This window comes from Megascapheus bottae, chromosome 22 (genome assembly GCF_031878675.1).
Source record: "Megascapheus bottae isolate mThoBot1 chromosome 22, mThoBot2.hap1, whole genome shotgun sequence".
Taxonomy (NCBI): domain Eukaryota; kingdom Metazoa; phylum Chordata; class Mammalia; order Rodentia; family Geomyidae; genus Megascapheus; species Megascapheus bottae.
Window position 1 is genome coordinate 33,910,710 of NC_143530.1, and position 13,282 is coordinate 33,923,991.

The 13,282-nt window shown below is 41.9% G+C and overlaps 1 protein-coding gene across 2 annotated transcripts in view; it reads left to right on the forward strand.

Moving 5' to 3' along the window:
• Nucleotides 1-12,960, forward strand: part of Hivep1 (HIVEP zinc finger 1) — a 112,374-nt gene extending 99,414 nt beyond the window's left edge. For both annotated transcript variants that reach the window (XM_090356489.1, XM_090356488.1), the window contains exons 8-9: nt 9,462-9,958; nt 11,263-12,960. In XM_090356489.1, the coding sequence (XP_090212615.1) occupies nt 9,462-9,958; nt 11,263-12,432 (1,667 nt within the window). In that variant the 3' untranslated portion in view covers nt 12,433-12,960. The remainder of the gene's footprint in view (nt 1-9,461; nt 9,959-11,262) is intronic.
• The last annotated feature ends 322 nt before the right edge of the window (nt 12,961-13,282 follow it).

Here is a 13,282-nt window from a genome sequence, read left to right on the forward strand (position 1 = left end):
CTGTGCCAACAAAAAACGTATTCCTCTCTATGCTTCGTTATAGGCTTGCAGTGTAGGTGTAAATATAGTAAGCTGTGGTTTTAGACAAATGCTGGTATTCTTTTATTCTCTTTTTTGCTTTAAAAAAATACCTTACATACAAGAAGAGTATAGAGGATTTCAGTGTATATATTCATGTGTTCATACCATAGTTGATGACTATAAATATTTTATCATATTTGCTGTTTGTCCATGTCAAAAATTGAATGCATTGGGCCGGGAGTTTGGCCTAGGGGTTAAAGTGCTTGCCTAGCATGCACGAAGACCCGGGTTCGATTCCTTGGTACCACATACATAGAAAAAAGCCAGAAGAGGTGCTGAGGCTCAAGTGGTAGAGCTCTAGCCTTGAGAAAGTCCAAGGACAGTGCTCAGGCTCTGAGCTCAAGCCCAGGACTGGCAAAAAAAAAAAAAAAATTGAATGCATTAACACGCACACACACACATACCCCCCACACACGTGTACACTTGCACACATACACACACGCACACCCACACATTCAGTAAAGTGTTTTGCCTGCCTTTTAGTTCTCCTTACCCAACCATGCCTCTGCCCCTCAGAGGCACTTAGGGTTTCCGCTTCAGTTCATGTAATTTAAGTATGTGTGTCTGTGGACACTGTGTTATTTTGTTCTGTTTGTATTTAAAGTTTGTGTAAACAGAATATAGTATATAGATATGTAGAAAATTAATTTCACTTTTTAGTTTTCTGTTCTTTTTCTAGAAGTGATGTTTCTATCATCCCTTTAGTATATTGTCAGAATCTAAGTTTTGGCCAATTTGATGGGTGATAATTGTTACCTTTACCTGTACTTCTGTAGCTTTCTTCCTAAAGAATTTTTCACTCTCTTAAATTGATGATAGTTAAGAGATAGGGTAGGAGAAAGATGTTTAGCAGTTTTCTAAGTGGTCCACATTTGGGGAATGGAGAACCCAGATACCTGTAGAATGATGCAGTGTGTGGAATCAGGTTGTGTGTTTGGAGGGTACAGTATGTGTCAAGTGTGCTGTTTTTTTGAGCTTATTGGTAGCTTGACTATGTTTATTTTTTTCTGGCTCCACCATCGGCCCAGACTTGACACATGGTCGCAGTCCGTAGTCTCTGCTCTTTTCTCTGCCTGTGTTTATCCCCATGCTATGTCTTCCAGGCTTCAGAGACTGAACTCCATCTAAGTTCGCATATTCCTCCATCCTTTGCCACTCCAGGCTTGCCTCCTCTCCATCCTTGCTTGGCTGCCTAAACTTTCAAGATTGACAGGCCCTGAAATCCTGCTTTACCCCTTACAACTCTTACACTTCTCTCCATTTTCTCCCAGACCGTGAGTGCAAATGGGCCACAAATCTTGATGCCCATGTTTTTCTTACTTGACCTCAAACACATCAGTAAAATGTGTCAGATTTTCCTTTAGAATGCCATTAGAAACCTACCATTTTTAACTCTTGTCACCTTGCTGTCCCAGGCAGAGCTCCTGTCATCTCTGCTGATTTGTTTCTGGTAGCTCCTGCCTGGCATCCCTGCATCTAGCCCTGACCCATGGCTCCTGTTCCCAACACAGCAGCTGCAGTCATCCTCTAATGGCTTTGTCTGTCCTCTGCTTCTACTTGCTGGTTGGTGCTTTCCTGTCTCTCAGGCACTGGTCCATCACACCTCAGCCCTCCCTACCCCCTCATCCCTCTACCACGATCTCATCCTCCCTTTTTCAAACAAGTAAAACATAAATTGTGTAAAGATGGATTTTTTTTAAATTTTTTTATTGTAATTAGTAAAAGGGTTACATGATATTTGCCAGATGGAAGGTACATTAATTCATATACATTGATACCCTTTCACATGTCTTGGTACCCATTACCCTCCCCCCCAAACCCCCCAAGATGGATTTTTTTATGGTTACTCTTTACTTTTAGGATTGTGTCTAGCAGATAATCAGTAGTGAACAGTTATTGATTGAATTAATGCAAGGAAAAAATGTCATATTCAATTTAAGGAAATAATTCAGTACTAATGTTCTCAGAAATCAATTTATTGATTTCCCATTAAATTTCTTTAAAATTGGATGCTGTTTACAATGCACTAACACCTTTCCTTATAGGTAGTGTTAATGTTATAGGCTGTAGTCTTATAGATAGTAACATTATGGTGATGTTTGTTTATTAATTTGTTATGTATTTGCCAGTAGGTTAGAAGAACACTGGATGGTTTTCCTGTCCCATTTTTCATCTTTGATGATTATCTCTCCAGATCAATCAAAGGCTTTTCTATTTTTCAGTAACTCTAGAGAAGAAAAGTTTATCCTTCTCTGATTGATTCACATATTTCTTTTGCACACGAACAAATTTTGGGTCTGTGCACACTTTTATTTTTATTTTTACAGGTAGTTGCCTATCTTTTTTAATAATTGTATTTTATTATTGGGGTAACATATAGAGGGGTTACAGGTTCCTCAGGTAGTGGGTACATTACTTATTGACCATTGATATCCCTTCCCTGTGTTTTTCTCCCAGTTTCTTTCCCCCCACGCCTTCCAATCATCCTGTTTTCCCCCTTCCCTTCTTTATTTCAAATAAACAAGTAAACTCATATACAATACACCAGGGATCAAAGTCAGTACAGTAACAAGATAAACCATAAGATGAAACAAAAAAGAGAGAGAAAAGAAATAACTTTACATAGTAAGTTAAGGACAACAATCATAAAAATAAACCTCTTGTTTCCATATCCTGGAGTTCATTTTGCTTAGCCTCACTTTTATTCCAGATGATTTTATCTTTCTCAAATGTTCCAGAACCACAGAGACAAGAGATAATAGCGCTATTCATCTTCAGTCCTGGAACTTTTAATTCTTCAAATTTGTTTTTTTTCTTTTGCTACTAGTTTAGTTCATAATGGGAATTTTCATTTCAAAAAATGGCTCAAATAAACATGGTTTCATTAAGTGGACAGTCCCATAGGAATGATCATCTAAAGTAGAACTGGATTACCTAAGAGCAGACTCTGTCTGGATCTGTCAATATTTCCTTAAACTAAGCACCAGAAGCTCTACATTACATTCCACTGGCTAAACTCCATGTGGTGGGCAGTGTAATGTACAATTTTCTCTCCTGGCATCCAGTTTTGCAGGTATGAAGACTAATTTGGAAATCTCTTCATTTATTAAGGTACTTTTTCCTTTATAAATTGTGTTCTGACCTAGCATTGCTGTGTTATAAACTTTCCTCACACAAAAGACTATAGTGAAAGATAATTCCTTGACTTTAACATCTCTGGGTTTGTTTTAAAATCTTGCTCTGTAAACTCCAATGAGGGCGTCATTAAGATAACAGTGTATATTTTAGTGTTTTATTTTACTGTCAGGTTTATGTCCTGAAGAGTAATTGTGAATAGTTAGCTATATTTGAAGAGTATAAGAAGTGCTAACTTTTAAAAAAACGTGTGAAGATAGTATTTTTAGGTGCTATGATTTTAGGTTTTGAAGCACACCTCTACTGGTAGAGTCAAATGGGCCCAAACGTGGTCAGTGCCCAGTGCCAGTGGTTCTAAATGCTTGGTTCCCCCAGTAGACTGCATACTGTTCCTGGTCACCGGGAGTAACCAAGAACCCAGCAGCCAGGCTTGCTATAGTCGCTTTCCCACAGGATCCTCTTGGTCATCTCCTGGCTTTCTAAAGAAGTTTGAGTCTCTTTACATCTAGTCATATTTAGTTACTTTTGATATCTGTCTCATTTTTGTTTGTTTTTCACCAAGGCTTTATCCAGATTTCTCTTCACGTCAGTCTCTTTTTCCAGCATTACCTTCCATCTTTGCTTTGGGTAAGAGTCTTAAATCTGTTCTGTCTTCTGCCAGCAGCACTGCTCACAGGGTCATTCACAGCCTGAAGTACATGCTCCCAGTTGACTGCAGATGGAGGTGAGCATGGTAATGTGCAGGAGACACGTCTTTCCTGCTTCCCTTGGCCAAGGGAGCTCTGTGGTGACCTGTCATCCTGTAGCAGAGGAATTCTGGCTCTTACTGGCGGTAGAGTAAAGCTAGGGGCATTGGAAGACATTTAAAGTCTAGCAGAGAGAATTACAAATTTTTGGAAGCCAGTCATTGAAACTTGGACATTTGGTATTAACAAGTTCCACTTAGTATAAAATTAGCAGCTCAAGCTGTAATTATAGTATAAAGGCCTCAAAAGTGAAATCCTTCCAACTCCACTGTGCATTTCCTTGTATTTCTGCCATACAAAATTATAGTCTTGGGAATTCTGTCCTTGTGCCCTCAGGGTATTAGGGAATCCATTTTAGCTCCCACCTTTTGTGTCAGAAATCATGTCATCAGCTATTTTCACTTTGTCCTTTGATGTGCAGAATGATTTCATCAGAAGGAATCTGGGCTTCCATGCAAAGAATGTGAATGTGAACTTTCAGCTCCAAACTAAGACACAGTTATCATTTAATACAGTGAACGGCAGTGAGAACAACATTTTTTTGTTGTTGGTTTGGTTCGGTTTTGTGAGAGGGTCTCACTGTGTATTCCAGGTTAGCTGAAGGCTCTGTTTTTCTGCTTTAGCCTCCTAAAATTACAGGTGTGCAGTATGGAAGCGTCATTCTTATTGGAGTTTAAAGACTGTACTTTGTGTGAAAAGATGGTGCTTATATCAGAAGTTTTAAAGCTTACACCCTGCTTACTCTTTGTTTTTTCTTTTTTCTTTTTTTGCCAGGCCTGGGATTTGAACTCTGGGGCTGGGCACTGTCCTTGGGCTTTCTCAAGGCTAGCGCTCTACCAGTTGAACCACAGCACTACTTCCAGCTTTTTCTGTGTATGCAGTACCTAGGACTCAAACCTAGGGCTTCGTACATGCTAAACAAGCACTCCACCACTAAGCCATAGCACATTGTGCTTTACTCTTAAAAATAATTTTAAATAAATTCCATTAAAATACTAGCAAAATGAAACCTAGGGAATATGTCATCCCTGGGATTCTTAGAGAAAACATTTCTTAACGCCTTTCGAGAAAAGTTTCCTGTGTAATATGAAATTGGCTTTAGGGTTTATACTTAAAGCAGTTGCTGATAACAGTGATGAGAATCACAGGAAAGTCTAGTTTATTGCCTAAAGGTAACAAACATTAATTTCTGGACTGTTGAGCTCTTAAAGCTTAATATAAACAAAGTAATACTTGATGTAAAAAAATGGTGCTTAGGTTACTACTAGTTATTTGGCTTTCAAAGCATAATTGCCAAAGGTGAGAAAAAGTTAAAGCAGATCTGCTCTAATAGCAGCCTGTTGGTGCCAGGTATGAGAGCTTCAAGGCTGTGTTGGGGCGGCTTTCAGGGAGCTGTCATCCAGGCCCCTCCTCCCTGATCTGAGGCTTCGGCTCTTCCAACAGGTGTCACAGTCCAACAGCCATGGGAGGAGTTTGCGGTCCCTCCCACCTGTCTTCACGTTACTTGACATCATTGCAGGAGACATTTACTTTGGGAAGAAAACTTGCATCCATGCTTCTTTTTCCTTCATGAATTGAAATTCATTGAAGAGGAAATGTTTTGTGTTGATCCAAATTTCTATTGAGTATTGGAAGCATTTTCTTTAGAATGAGTAAGGGATGTCTAGGGAGACCTTAAAGTAAATGAAATGTTGATGGGTCGTTTATTTGCAGTTTTCTAAGCAGATACAGATTTCTTTTGCAGTGCTACAGTTTGTGAAGGCTACAGACACATCACAAAAAGAACAGTGCCTGGCGTCTCAGCCCTGTAATCTTAACTACTCAGAAGGCCGAAAACAGGAGAATTCATTGTTTGAGGCCCACCTGCGCAGAAAAGTTCATGAGAGCCATTCTTATCCCATAGCTGGGCACAAGTGGGGTGCACGTACCTGTCATCTTGCACTACTTGGGAAGATGGCATTCAGAGGATCATTGGTCCAGGCCACCTTGGTAGAAAGTCTGGGAGACTCCATCTTGAGGGAAGAAGCTGTGTGTGATGGCACGCGCTTCTCCCCTCAGAGCAGGAAGCCTAAATGTGTGGATCAGGAAGTGAGAGCTTATTTAAAAAATAACCAACGAAAAAACAGGGCTGACGTGTGCACTAGAGCGCCCGCCTAGCAAACACAAACCCCATTCAAACCCCAGTATTGCCTTAACAAGAACAGCTGCATTATGACAGGAAGTAGTCAGTGTATCCTACTTAAATAATGCATAAACACTTGGATTCACATCCTGTGCTCATTGCTTTCTAGCCCTACAAGTTTTCTAACTTGATTGTAGAGGGTAGGTCTGATACCAGTTCTGTCATGAGGTGGTCATGTGGTTTCACTGTGGAACTATAGTAGTCAGTGAAGATTCTCTTTGAAGGGCCAGAACTGTTGTTTGCCACTGTCACTAAACTTGGTAATTGGAACACAATAGACATATGTGCTAACCATCTTGTCTCTTTGTTTTGACTCAGAATATCAGCTCAAAAATATATACATCAGCCCAATTTGAGACATATGTACTTGTCCAGTACTCATTGGCTCATTGGCAGGTTTCCAAACGGTTGTGTGGTTGTCCGTTCAGAAAATTTTGGCACAGTGTGTCCAGGCAGGGACTCCATTCTCCCGCTTGGCCCTCAGAGGGAGACCTACAGAAGAATCTCAGTCCCTCCCTCTAGCTCTCCAGGTTCTGGCCACAAGAAAACTCAGGAAAGCCTCCTTGTGGCTGCTACTGATCCTGATATTTGGGTGACCAAGGCAAAGGGTCAGTTCAATGGAGAAAATAGTTTTGTATGTCCCCTTCAAGAATTGAAGAGTATTCTTTTTCAAATTCTTTATATATATTTTACAAAGTAAAATAGAGATCAAGATGACTCTTGAATATAATTATGTACATGTAAAATTTTAAATGGTTACAACTCCTTAACTTGAATAGATTAAGAAACCATAGGATATTTATGAAACTAAATTCAGTTACTAGTTTGTGTTCTTCTTGGGGACTGCTTTTTTTATATTTGGTTGGTAATTAGATAATTACATGAAGCCTTTAATGTCTGTACCTATAAACACTAACCACATGCATATTTATAACAAGCTCACTTAATGACTGTAATTCATTGTTGACCTTTCTGATCATTCTGTAGTTAGATTTTTCTGAACATAACTGAATGTGAAATATTTAGTGTAGACTAACATGGATTTAAGTCTCAGCTCTGACACTTGTGAGTTGTGGGCTTAACACTTAAATAATTAACTACATTTTTTAACAACTCGTTCCATTCTAAAGAAGCCAGATCCTTAATGAGCCCCTGCTCTGGCTGTGATCCGATGGCGCTGGTTTAGCTGGAGAGTTGAGGCAGGTTCTCTGGTGGGTGGATGCCAGGCAGCCATCTTGTCATAAATACAGTTGAACCGAAAGACAGAAATTGATGTAAGAACACTGTAGAACATGTATCTAGGGGAGACAGATGGAGACATGTCCTGTGGTTCTGACTTAACCAGTGGAGGGGTTGGAATAGATTTGGAGAATTGCTAGTTTACTAATAAACACTAACAAACATGGATCTCAGAGAACTCTTACTTGAGGATAATGCAGGGTGAGGACTTACAAGTTTACCAGAGGACACGTTTTATTTATTCACCAAAGGCAAATCAAGATGTGGAGCCCTCGGAGGATTATTTTTCAATGGATTTTTCAAAAGATCATTTTCATGCTGAACCTAGAACAGACACTTTGTGAGAACGCTGCCCAGCTGCCCCTGTGCTGGCTCCTTACGCAGTCTTAGTGGACAAGTCAACACTGAGCCAGAAACCTTACTCAGCCAGTCTCCCATTCTCCGGCAGTCCCACCCTGCGCCCTCCTCTTGACCCTGTCCCTCACTGACCCCCTCTCTGTGCTGGGTCCCACACTGCACGCCTCTCTATCTCTGTCCCACAATGAGCTACTCTCTACTCTGTCTTGTAGCCCACACTGTCCCCCTGTCTGTTCAGGTCCTGTCCTGCACCCCTCTCTGTCCAGAGTCCCATGTTGTCTGGTCTCCACATCTCCTCTGGCTCCTGAACTCTGCTCCTCAGCCTTCTCTTCCATGACCCATACTATTGATTGGTTGTTTGAGGCTCTGCTGTGTTTCACAGTTGGGGGGGCTGTGTGTTACTGGGAAGGGCACCCCGGGTGTTTCATATCACATCAGGAGCACATGGCCTCACTGCAGTGCAGCATACTAATCGTCAGAGCAGCTCACAGAATGCTGCTCTGTAAACTTAGTATTTTCCTTTTGTAAATAGTAAGTATTTTTGTGGAAATACTTTGAGATCCTTTAAATATCCTGTTTATATATTGATGGCTCTTGTCTTTGATAAGTATACTAATTTATTAATTGGAGTTTTCTTTCAGCAAAAGTTAGCTCTTTTCCATGCATTCGTTGATTCGTGTAATTATTCATTCATAGATGATTCGTGTAGACTCAAGGACACACGTTTTATGCCTTAATTGTAGTCTGATACTGTTGTGATTGGTTGCCTCACCTAACTCTTACATTGAACATGGGTCCACAGAAAGTTCATTGAAGAAAATGCTTCACTTTCTAAAGTTTCTTTGCTTTCTAAGAAAAGCTAATTCTGTAATGTTTCTAGTAAATGGTAAAAAATTTAAACCAAGTCTCACTTGAGTGAAAAATTTGAAACTGTTGTGGGGATCATTTCTTGGTAAGGCCAGTCTTGTGTGATGCAGTGATGACCTTAATAGTGAGTTTTAATGATGCCTGTCATCATGCAGTAGATCAAATCATATCCAGAAAAAAAATGACAGAAAAGTTGACATTTTTCCTATTCTAAAGGAAAAATAAAAGAGAATGTTTATTATCGGATATATTTGTATTTGGTTGTTTGAAATTGGATAGGGAACGGGGAAAAACAAGATGAGGGGTGGGAGTGGGGGGAGGGAAATGGGGGCCAAGACATGTGAAAGGGTATCAATGTATGGGAATTAATGCACCATCTATCTGGCAAATATCATGTAACCCTTCTATTAATTACAATAAAAAATATATGAAATAAAGAATGTTTAAGTAGTAGAAGAATATTACTACTCAGAACAATGGAAACATCTACAAAATGGCACAGATTTAAAAGAAATGATGTTATACAGAGATCAGATGCCATGAGTTTTTTTTTTTGTTTTAGTTCAACTAAATATAAAAAAAGCTGAATTAATTGTATGAATTTCTCACCTAGTTTTACTGTTGTAAATTTTTCAGCTGTAATGCTGGGGACTTTGCCTTGCCATTCTCTTTCTCTCCTGTCCCATTGTGTGTGTTTTTCATCACAAACCTCATAAGCCTTCATTGTCTCTCTGGAGTTCCCCCTGGTAGCTATGTGTACCTTACCTGGCTTCCATCCTTCACTACTGTCTGGCTTCTAAAATGTAAACCATGGTAGAGCATTGTATAGCCACGCCTCTTGGTTGTTTTATTAGATGAGAAGCAGAGATTCGGTTATGAACGATCTGGATGTGACCTTGAAGACTCCGATGGTCCAGATGACGATGATAATGATAACGAAGAGGATGATGATGACAGCCAGGCAGAATCCGTCCTGTCTGCCACACCCTCGGTCACGGCCAGCCCGCAGCATCTTCCATCTAGGAGTGGCCTTCAGGATGCCGGAAGTGTGGACGAGGACCTTGGGATTACTGAGTGCTTCTCCGGGGCTCACACAGACCCAATGGATGTCCTACCCAGAGCACTGCTCACCAAAATGACCGTGCTGAGTACAGTGCAGTCAGAGCACAGCAGGAAGACAGCCTTGGCAGCCAAGGCCAGGCCACAGGCGGCCAAAGACGAGGAGGAGATGGTTCCTTCCAGAGATGCTTCCAGCTCACCCAGAAGCCCCTGTCATCAGATGTTTGTAGACTACTCTGAATCTGAAGTTGTGAGCAGCTCTGTGGCAGGGAAGGCCGTCGCTTCAGCACAGGTACACAGATGGTTGCTGGTAGTTCTTTTCTCCTTTTATAGATGAAGCCCAATGGCTTTAAAAAATCACACACCTACCCAGTTTGTTCATGGCCAAACCAGTTTATGCTATGTTGTTACGATTACCATCAGTGACATAAACCTCTATGTCTGTTGGAAACTTGCTAAATGTCTGAATAGGAATCTACATGTTACAGCATAGATCTGTAAAAGTAACGTGGCTTTTGAAAAGTAGACCCATTTATTATTATTTGCTTCTTGGCAAAAACAAGCCAACATTTGATATGTGTGTGCCGATTTCAGACGTACATTCTGGAACTTGGGTATCCCGGGGTTTATACTGAATTGTTTTCCACTGGACTTGACCTGGTGGGTTTGCAACATAATATGCACACACATGCAGAAGTTTTGTGCTTGCCCACAGCAGCCAAATGGCTGCCAGTTAACATGAGCCCAATGTGTTTGAAGAAGTTCACATTGCCTGGAGGATCAAATGCAGTGGTGACTTGGGAAGCTGCCTATTAGGAGCTATCCAGGCCAGCCATAGCTGTGGGGAGGCTCAGGCAGTGTACTGTGCACGGCCTGCTTCCAGGAATTCCACAAGGAATTCTGGGAGGAGCGCATTCTTCTCCCTCCTCACTGGGATGTGTTGAGTAGGGTCATAGGACTTTTGTAAATTGGAAAGGTTTTTGTTTGGTAGGTAACACTGACAAAAAAGAAAGGGAAGCTGAGCGCACAGTGGCTCACACCTGTAATCCCAGCTACTCAGGAGGCCGAGATCAGAGGATTGTGGTTCAAAGCCAGGGAAGTCTATGAGACTCTTATTTCTAATAAACTACTCAGAAAAAGCTGCAAGTGGCACTGGGTCTCTCGTAATAGAGTGCTAGTCTTGAACAACAAGCTCAGGTCAGGTACAGAGCCCAGGCCCAGAGTTCAAACCCCAGAACTGTCAAAAGCAAAAGAAAAGGACTATGTAAGCCTAGATTTCTGCACTCTTGATAAAATTAGTAAATTAGGTAAGTTCTTTAGCTATTTCAGTATAAAATGTGAAGATGTCTAGGGAAGTTCCATACAAGATGTGTTCTTTTTATTTGTACTGGAAAAGGAAGAAATTTAACAATACGGTATATCCGGGGTTCTTTTGTTTTTTGGTTTTTTTTCCCAGTTGGAAATGTATTTCTAAATCAAAACATAACTAAATAGAGTGGCTGTGAACTCCTTTGGAAGAGACTTGGCGGTAACGTTTTGCCTCTGTGATTTGGGATGCTTTCCTCCTCCGGCTCATTTTCCTCTCTTGTCTTTTAGGACATGCCATTGGTAAGACTCTCTCCTGCCACAGTTGAGCTCAACTCTCAGACAACAGCCAGCATTGCCTCTCCTGCCTTACTTCCTCCTGGCATTCAAGACCAGAGGCTGCAAACCGCCCTTCACCCACCCGCAGGCCTGCCTTCTCCCCAGACACATTTGTTCAGCCACCTCCCCTTGCATTCCCAGCAGCAATCAAGGACTCCATACAACATGGTTCCAGTGGGGGGAATCCACGTGGTGCCCGCAGGCCTCACCTACTCCACCTTTGTACCCATTCAGGCTGGGCCCGTGCAGCTCACCATCCCTGCCGTCAGCGTCATTCACAGGACCACAAGCACTCCTGGAGACACCACCACAGAAGTGGCCGGTACGACAAATCCTGCTGGAGTACCTGAATTAAGCAATGTTGTGCCATGTTTTCCCATTGGCCAAATCCGTGTGCCCGGCCTTCAGAACCTAGGCACCTCTGGCCTGCAGTCACTCACATCACTAAGCATGGAAACTCTCAATATTGTAGGTCTCGCAAATACCACCATCACCCCACAGGTCCACTCCCCAGGCCTCGCTCTCAACGCCGTGGGACTGCAGGTGTTGACTGCGAACCCTTCTTCCCAAAGCCATCCCGCCCCTCCCACGCACATTCCTGGGCTCCAGATCCTGAACATAGCCCTGCCAACCTTGATCCCCTCCGTCGGCCAGGTAACCGTGGATGCCCAGGGAGTGTCTGAAGTACCACCTGCCCACAGCAAAGCAAGCGAGACCCAACCCAAGCAGACACCTGCAGCAGCCAGTTTAAACCAGGTCAGCAGGACTGAGTCTCCTCAGGAGTCACCTCAAGTCCAGCAGGAAAATGCAAAGAAAGTACTAGGTCCATCGGCCCCTGCAGGTGACCAGGCAAGGCTCGATAGCTCAAATACAACAGACTCTGAGAAGGCTGCCCCGGAGGAGAGCCACCCAAAGCCCAGGCCAGAGCTCACACCCCTGCCTGGGCCAGGGACACTGCAGAAGGCTCATGGGAAAGCCTTGGTGAGGCTGTCAGGTCCACACACTCTCTCTCCAGACAGGCAGGCTCGCAGGCCCCCGGCTCCGCCCAGCCAGACACCCGCGGTGCACTTCTGTGATGTGAGCAGTGATGAGGATGAGGACAGGCTCGTGATAGCCACCTAGTGGTTTACTTTTCATCATTTTGTTAAAATAACACTTACAGGTTTCTTTGAAAACCCCCTTTTCCTTAAAGCACATTTTTCTGACGTGAACTCATGACTAACCTTTGTGCAATCATGAACTTTTGACCAATAATTGTTTTTGTGTCAGCTCCAGCCGTTTTTGTATATGTTGTATAGACAATTGTGCCTTTTAGGAGTTTTACGTTTAGACACTGTACAGATTGTTGAATAACTATATGCATAAAAATGTTATATATGTATATGAAAACCAGGTAGTTATTTGTGTTTAGTAAGAAGAACCAGTCAAATAAATCAAATGATTAAATTATATGTTGCACTGTTAAATATAAATTTTTATGGCCTTGGGGCAGTTTCTGTGTATAAATTAGTATGTAAACCCCATATTTATTGTATTCATGTTAGTCTTTGCAAATGGATCTGTCCTCTTTGTGTAAGACAGTAGCTTTACACTTCAGACAGACTTTCTGTGTAATGAAATGTTTCAGTAAAATATTGTTTACTGACTTTATCCTTGCTTGAGTTGTGCCTTGCTTTTACCCTCTAGACCAGCAGTCTGCTTTTAGAAAATAAGCAGAGGTTATGTATCTTCCATATCCCTGCCCTTAGCTTTAAGAGACAGGGAATGTAGTGATCTCTTCACCCTGTGGACAAATGACTGCAGCCCAACAACTTGTTAGCTGTGAGATGGAAGTTTGTAACCATGCACTTGGTAGATGATTGGATATTTAAGAACACGTCATATAAGCATACACAACAGATAGCTGAAATGAGCAAAGTTTCTGAATGTGGGTATGAATGTTCCTGATAAACATAAATTAAGCATAGGGTGG